The sequence below is a fragment of the Notechis scutatus genome, chromosome 15, assembly GCF_049901735.1.
Source record: "Notechis scutatus isolate UNSWTSFEM ecotype Mainland chromosome 15, rNotScu1.2, whole genome shotgun sequence".
Lineage (NCBI taxonomy): Eukaryota > Metazoa > Chordata > Lepidosauria > Squamata > Elapidae > Notechis > Notechis scutatus.
The window spans coordinates 135326-142764 of record NC_142023.1 but is presented as its reverse complement, the minus strand read 5'-3'; the positions used below and the strand labels follow the sequence as shown (position 1 = coordinate 142764).

The 7439-nt window shown below is 50.5% G+C and overlaps 2 protein-coding genes across 3 annotated transcripts; one reads left to right on the top strand and one right to left on the bottom strand.

Moving 5' to 3' along the window:
• On the top strand, window positions 1-3594 carry BSPRY (B-box and SPRY domain containing). The gene is given in 5 exon segments (XM_087944262.1): window positions 1-1147; window positions 1702-1726; window positions 1729-1827; window positions 2480-2568; window positions 3388-3594. Coding segments are annotated over 5 exon segments (720 nt in total). The 5' UTR covers window positions 1-847.
• An 881-nt stretch (window positions 3595-4475) lies between these two features.
• Window positions 4476-7404, bottom strand: HDHD3 (haloacid dehalogenase like hydrolase domain containing 3). Of its 2 annotated transcripts, none has more exons than XM_026688654.2 (2): window positions 7236-7404; window positions 4476-5764 (listed from the first exon to the last, which is right to left on the bottom strand). In XM_026688654.2, exon 2 carries the CDS (start codon window positions 5347-5349, stop codon window positions 4582-4584), a length of 768 nt encoding a protein of 255 aa, XP_026544439.2. In that variant the 5' UTR covers window positions 5350-5764; window positions 7236-7404; the 3' UTR covers window positions 4476-4581. The 2 variants fall into 2 exon arrangements, with proteins under 2 accessions (XP_026544439.2, XP_026544440.2); XM_026688655.2 differs by having other exon boundaries at window positions 4476-5313; window positions 7236-7285.
• Between the last annotated feature and the right edge of the window lie 35 nt (window positions 7405-7439).

Genomic DNA, 7439 nt, shown 5'->3' with positions numbered 1-7439 from the left:
TTTTTTCAAGAGGCAACTGGACTTTCTGGGTTTTCTTTTGAAGATGTTTTGCTTCCCATCCCAGAAGCTTCTTCAGCTCTGCCTGGATGGTGGGGAAGGGAAGGATTGATACTCCTTGCAGACAGCTGGTCCTTTGCATCCTTTGAGAGGGTTGTTGAAGCACTGGATGTAATATAAATATATAATATATGAATGTATGATATCAATCCTTCCCTTCCCCTCCATCCTGTCACAGCTGAAGAAGCTTCTGGGATGAGAAACAAAGTCTTCAGAAGAGAAAACCAGAAAGTCTAGCTGCCTCTTAGGAAAAGCCCCTTTGGGACAACCAGGACCTGCAGGACAGACAATCTCTACAGACTTTCAGCCTTTGGGAACCACAATCGGCCGGGGGTGGCGAGAACGGGCCCACAAAAGAGGTAGCTTGGCCCTCCGCTCGGAGACTCTGGGGGCAGGTGGTCATGCCATAGGGCGGGCCAGGGAAGGATGCCTCCCCTGCAGCCAACGCACCCGAACAGCAGGTACCCTGGCATGCCCCATGAGCCTCGGAGCGCAAGAGCCGCCCAGCATGGCCGGGACTTGTGCTGCTTCTGCTTAGCCAGCGACGGTCGGCAGGTGCCCAGCTCAGGGCTGGGGCGGCTGTGGAGGAAGTGGGGGAGGACGACCCACGGCTGCTTTGAAGAGCCCAGTCTGCTCCAGATGCGCAGCCATTCCCCGAACCCTTCCGAACAGAGGCGCTGCAGGCAGTGATTCAATGGAAGACACGCATTCCAGCTCATGGGGATTTTAAAAGTTGGGCACCTGATTGCGAAGGAAGGTAACTCCTGTGAATGTGCATGTCCTCTGGGCCATGTGCAGAGTGACTCTCCCCTCGCCCGGTCAATCTTCCCTACCGCCTCTCCGAAGTAATTCTGAGCAAGCCAGAACCCCGAGCCTGATTGGGGGGAAGCCGGTGTCAAATCTGCTTTGCAAGGCCCCCCCCCCATTTCCCTTTGTTTCAGAACCAGTGGGCCACAGTGAAAACCTTCAAGGGCAAAGGGCTTCCATTGCCAAAGTTGTGGTAGAAGTCCTTCCAGAAAAGAAACAGCATGTTGTGTTAATATTGTCTTGGGATTCTTGGCACCCTGACACCTTCCCCCTCAAAAGACCCGTGACCTAATCCAGTAGCTGACTCTGGAGTAGCTCCAAAGGCTGTTTCTGGAGCGGTTATTTCCACGCAATATTGACCTGCAGCCTGCAGCCGTTCAAAGCGTAGAAGAAGTGTGGCTAAAAGAAGAGGCATCTAAGTAGGAGGAGGGCAACCCCCTCTCAGCTCACTCCCCAGTCCCCTCCTGGCATTTGAGAGGAGCCTGATGGTTGGTGGAGGTTCTGACCTGGAGGGCATGTCTGCATCACCAATTATTGTTGTGGATACAAAGGCAGAAGTGGGGAGGGGGGGAGAGGAAGGATGCCACATCTACTCCTTTAAAATGTGGACTAGCTGCAGAGCTGATTTCCTGTCAGTAGCCCCTGGTCAGAGAGAACCAAGAATGTAGGTCCTGTGGCATTTGGTGCATAAAATCCTTTTGAGCAGCTCATGCCGGGCAGAAGGCACGTCATTCCAGGTGACTACAAAAGTTCTGCAAAGTGGAATGGAAGGCCCTGCGGCCACAGGGCTTTTCAAGGTGGAGAGCACACTGGACAGCTGCCAGCAAAGATTGGCAGGGCCTCATTTGGCATTTGAACTTTGTTGGGTATGTATGGACACTGAAAAATAGCAGCTGCCCAAAGCAGGTCAGACCAAGGAGGAGCAGGCCCACAAAAGCATCCTGACCCAGGAGGTGCACTGGAGTCACTGACCTACCTGGTGACCATAATCACTGCTGCCGATGACCACCCTCCTTGTGGTAGGTGGGAGGATACCTAACCCCACTGAGAGCAGAGGTTAGGAGTCAGGGGTTTATACCAAATGGAGGGGCGTGGTTTGAGGCTGGGGGTCTGTGCTTCTCTTCCTTCCCCCTCCCTGCCAAAGCCCCCCCTCTAAATGTCCCTCCTTCAGCTGTGCCCTGCAGATCAGTTCAGCTGGGCTGAGAGAAGCAATGAGCCCAAAGTGTTCCCAGTCCTACCTACCACCCTACCCCAGCCATCAGGGAACCTTCCTCACAAACATTGAATGTATTTCTACCGACAAAGAAATAAAGATAAATATAAATTCAACCCAAGAATAGTTTGTTGCGAAAGCCTCCTGCAAAGGCTCCTGGATTGGGGCTGAAAGGTAAAATCGGAAGAAAGTAGACCAGGCTGCCCTGATAGACCAGTCTTACTGGGGGGAAAAACACTTCCTCACAAATGGAAATGTCATTCTTCCCTAACATTGCCATCTTGTGGGGACAATGGGAGTTGCACACAAACCCCAGCCAGAAAAGGTGCCCCATGAGGGTGTCAAGCTGAGCCCTCAAGACTCAGGGCTACCTCTAATCTTGTGTTGTGCAAACTGAGGAAGATGACGGGGTCCCGCAGCCCCACAAAGCAAAGGAATTAAGAGCCAGCCAGATAGCTCTGGACTTCGGCTGTTCATGGCTGCACTCCCAGGTGAGTGGGGCAGTGAGTGGCAGGAGCTCTGTGCTATTCCATCCACTCAGCTTCTAGGGCTGACCTGTAACCCTGTGAAAACCAGTTGGAGTCTGGCCCCAGATCCTTTCAGTTTTAGACTGGACTGGACTGGACAAGTGGAATTACTCGGTCGGAAGTAATCTCAGCATGGGTCTCAATTGACTTCTGGGCCCAGTGGATGTCCTTCTCCACCATACTGGGTGCTACTTAATGGGTAGGCTTGCAAGTGAGGTGCTCCGCTCCCCCCTCCAGGCACAGCTCCAGGATCAACATACAGAGTTCATTTACACCCAGCTACCTGGTTGCCCAAGAGCTGTGGGGGTTGGAGTTGCCAGGTTGCTCAATGCCTTGATCAGGCTCATGGCTGATGGTTTGGCCTTGCACACCCTCGGGCTGGAAGGGACTGTGAAGGTCTTCTAGTCCGATTCCCTGCCCAAGGTAAGAATCTCATACCTTCCTGGACAAACGGTTGTCCAACCTTTCCTTGGAAACCTCCACCAATGGAGGGCCCACCACTCTGCTGACAAACTGTTCTGTCAGATTTCTTCATTTCTAGGCTGGATCTCCCTCTGGTGAGCTTCCATCCATTGCTTCTTGGCTGGATACTATGGAAAACAAAAACTCTCTGTGGCAGCTTTTTAAATATTGGGAGATGGCTACCGTGTCTCTTCTAAGCCTTCTCTGTTAGGCTAAACTTACCCAGTTCCCTTAGCAGCTCATCATGCAACTTAGCCTCCCGGGCTTTGTAAAGCGTCCCCATACCTCCCTGACTCTGCCTGGGATTTTCCCACTGGCCAGTTTGCTGCTCCCAGCAATACAGATGACATTCATGTTGCTGAGAAAAGGATTGGCTCCTTCTTGGCTCTTTTCATCGACAAGAGAATGTTGACTTTCAGCCCCAAGGTGGCCTGGAGGACAGACCGAGAGGACTCTGCTCACTTCGATCACTGGCCCAACGCCCTGGCTGAGGAATCCTCCTCTGCAGGGATCCTGGAGTCAACGTAAGATCTGCACGTACAAAACTAGGCATTTCCTAGACCTGTTGCTTGTTAAGTGGGTCGACCCTGAAGCCCTCTTGGGCTACAGTCTCTCCTCCTGGATCTTTTCCTGCTGTGATCCCAAAGTCCTCACACAATGACCAGCAGCTGACATGAATCTGTTGAAATGCCCTGCAGAGTTTGGGGTCTTGGTTGACCTGGATGAATGTGAGCTTCATCAGCGAGAGTCCAATGCCCCCCTCCCCGGGCTGTGGCTGATCGAAATATTTATCTGGTGTGAGACCAACTCTGGGGAGGCGAGAGAAGGACCTACATTTTAATGATCTGGCATTAGAATTCAACTTTGTATCCATAAGCCAGAATGTGACTCTTGCTATAGGACTGCTTACCAAAAAGAAAAAAGGCAGCCTCCCTTCACATCATGCTGGGTTGCTTGGAAAAGAGCTGGGATAGAAAGATTCCATGTAGAGTCTATAGACATTCTCAGTCATCCATGTCATAGTTGTCCCAAAAGGGCTTTTTCAAAAGGCAACTGGACTTTCTTTGTTTTTCCTTTTCCTTTCAAGGGAAAACAAAAAAAGTCCAGTTGCCTTTTGAAAAAGCACCGTTCGGATTCCATGTGAAGGAACATCAAGGAATCTTTCACAAATCAACCACAACTGAATGTTTAGTCTGTAGATTTGCCTGGAATAAGCAAACCGTTCTGTAATATTCCAAAGTAATAACTTTTTCCACTCTATTATGCCCGTTACATTTTCTTTTCCTACTGGCAGCAATTGAGTGGCACTAGGTGTGTGTATCCCCTCAGTTCCCCAAAGAAATTCTGTATCAGCCTGTAATTCCAACTCTGTTCTAATACAAGAAACCTGGGACAGGAATGCTGCAGACGTAGGGGTATAGGTTTTATTGAACTTACTTTGAGTTAATGTTAATAATTGGTTAAAATTGCAATTTCCTCTATTAGAAGCAGCTGCTGAAATCCAGCCACTTCCTTTTAGCCTTTCTCTATCTGAGCCTGCAGATCTAAAAGTGAAGATAGAAGGTGGTTTTCTGGCACCTCCATGTCGCTCTCAATTGGCTCCCCAGCCATTTTAAACAGGAAGCTGTGCAGTCCAGCCTTCCTCGCAGCCAAATAGTCATTCACATAATGGTTCCCCACGTGAGCAGCCAGCTGGGGCTCCACCTTGGCACTGTGGAGGGCTTCCAGAAAAATCCGCTGGTCTGGCTTGGCAAACCCCACTTCTTCCGAGGTTAAGACAAACTGAAAATATTGTCGGAGGTTACACCGGCTCAGAATCTCTTGTAACCTCTGGTCAGAGTTGGAGATCACTGCCATGGGGATACCCTGTTGCTGGCACCACTGGAGAATCTCAATGGCCCCTGGGACCAGTTCCCAGATCTTTGGGCTGCTATAATCCTGGTAGAGTTTTTTGGCAATGGGCCAGAGAACACCACTGTCATGAATTCCAGCAAGCTGGAAGGTCTCCATGACAACCCCAAGCCACCACTGCTTGGAGCTGAGGCCCTGGCCTGAGCCATAGTTGGGGAAATGTTGGCTATGGGATGTATGAGCTTGGGAAAAGGAGTGATTGAGCACCTCAGCGGGTACCTGGAGGCCAAAGGCCTGGGCCTCGATGGAGTAACTCTGCCCCACGGAGACACGGAGACGAAGCAGGGTATCCTTGATGTCCCAGGTCAAAAGACGAAGTCTCAGCATCACAGCTGCCTGCAGCACCAGAACAGAGAGGAAAGGGGGCCTCATGCTGCCGGTTTTCTCAGACTGAACATATCCTGCTCAGCAAAGGTTAGGACCATCCTGCAAGTTATTGTGGGTTGCAGCTCTCAATCAGGTAACAGAACAGAAACAGAATTGAAAGGGACCTTGAAGGTCTTCTAGTCTAACTCCTGCTCAAGCAGACCCTGGACCACTTCAGACAAATGGCTGTACAGTCTCTTCTTGAAAACCACCAGTGATGGAGCACCCACAACCTCTGGAGGGAATCCATTCCACTGGTTAGGTCACTAGGGCCAACTTCTTCACAAGCACCAAGGAAGCCCTTGTCCACATGAATGGAAGGAGCCCATGTTCAGCCCAGGGATTTAGCTCAAAGACATCCTGTGAATCTGGGCAAGCCAAAACTCCCCAGAAGGGCATGATTTCACTAAAGTTGGGCTACCTAGGCCATCCAGCATAGGGTGAAAAGACAAAGTTATACAGATTAACAGAGTTGGAAAGGACTTTCTAGATCATCTAGTCCAACACCCACCCCCCGCCCAAACAGGAGACCCTACACCATTTCTGACAGATGAGAGTCCAATCTCCTCTTGAAAGCCTCCACAACTTCTGAAGGCAACTTCTGTCCCATGGGTTGATTGTTCTGTCAGAAAATTTCTCTTTATTTCCAGGTTGAATCTCTCCTTGATCAGTTTCCATCTATTATTCCTTGTCTGGCCTACAGGTGCCCTGGAGAATAGCTTCACCCCCTCCTCCTCTCTGTGGCAGCCACTCAAATATTGGAAAACTTCTCTCCTGTCTCCCCTGGTCCTTCTCTTCCCTAGACTAGCCAGGCCTAGTTCCTGCAACCATCATATATTTTAGCCTCCAGTCCCCTAATCATCCTGGTTGCTCTTCTCTGCACTTTTTCTAGAGTCTGAACACCTTTTTATAGTGTGGTGATCAAAACTGGATGCAATACTCTAGGTGTGGCTTTACTAAGGAATTATAGAGTGGCCTTAATACCTCCCTTGATCTTGATTGTATCCCTCTGTTAATGCAATTTAGGATTGCATTGGGGTCTTTTGGCTGCTGCTGCACACTGCTGGCTCCTATTTAGCTAAGGCTCCAAGATCCCACTCAAGAGTTACTGCTATTAAGCCAGGTTTCACCCAGTCTATATGTGCAGTTTTGTGTTGTTGTTTTTTTTTTGGGGGGGGGGGTTGGTAAGAATTTACTTTTCTCTAGGTTGAATTTCATTTTCTTAGCTTGTTGAAATCAGCTGTCTTAAAGAGTCATATTTAACCCGTTTTTAGGGCCCAAGGGAGAAAGGCAGGTGGTTACACCCCTCCCCCTCCAAAAGGAAAAAAAAAAGAATAGCACTTAGACACAACTTCATAGTTTTTTTATAGCCCTCTATATCAGGGGTCTCTAACGTTGGCAACTTGTGGACTTCACCTCTCAGAGTTCATCAGCTTTGCTGGCTGAGGAATCCTGGGAGTTGAAGTCCACAAGTCTTAAAGCCGCCAAGTTTGGAGACTTCTGCTCTATATGAAAAAGAAACCACCTTAACCATTTTCCCAGCGGAGTCAAGGAGAAAAAGACTTCGAGTGATAAGCTCCCGGCCTTTCCCTTGGCAACCATCTAGCCAAGTCAGCAGCGGGAGGAAGCGGTTGTGCTTAAGGCTCCTGGAAAGGGGACGGTTTCTTCACAGGGCAGCCTCATAGAAACCTGGCCCTCCAAGCTGGGGGGTGTGTGTGGGATTCAACGTCTAGGAAATGGGGAGTTCGGACCTCTTCACAATGGAAAGCCCCCCGAGACAAAGGCCCCCCCACAATACAGCCTCTTCGCTAAGCCCTCCTCCCTCCCCCACGCTTCTCCTCCATGCAGGGAGACAGGAGTCCCTCCAGGGCCCACCCTAGAAGGCTGCTCACCTGGCCTGTGCTGGTAGAACTTCCGCCTTCCAGAACCCAGGAGGGAGCTTCCGCCCAGGAGCGCCAGCCCGGTGCACGCGCCTGCGCAGAGACCCATTTTGCGAAAATTGACGGGAAGAGGAAAATTGGCGGGAACACGCCTTCGCGCTTTCCGTTCTGGGCGGCTTCCTGCTGCCCTCCCGTTCCTCCCTTCCTTCCTCCAGC

What these genes read in the sequence shown, in the direction of transcription:
- HDHD3 (XM_026688654.2), bottom strand. Translation starts at nt 5,349, where the DNA reads ATGAGGCCCCCTTTCCTCTCTGTTCTGGTGCTGCAGGCAGCTGTGATG.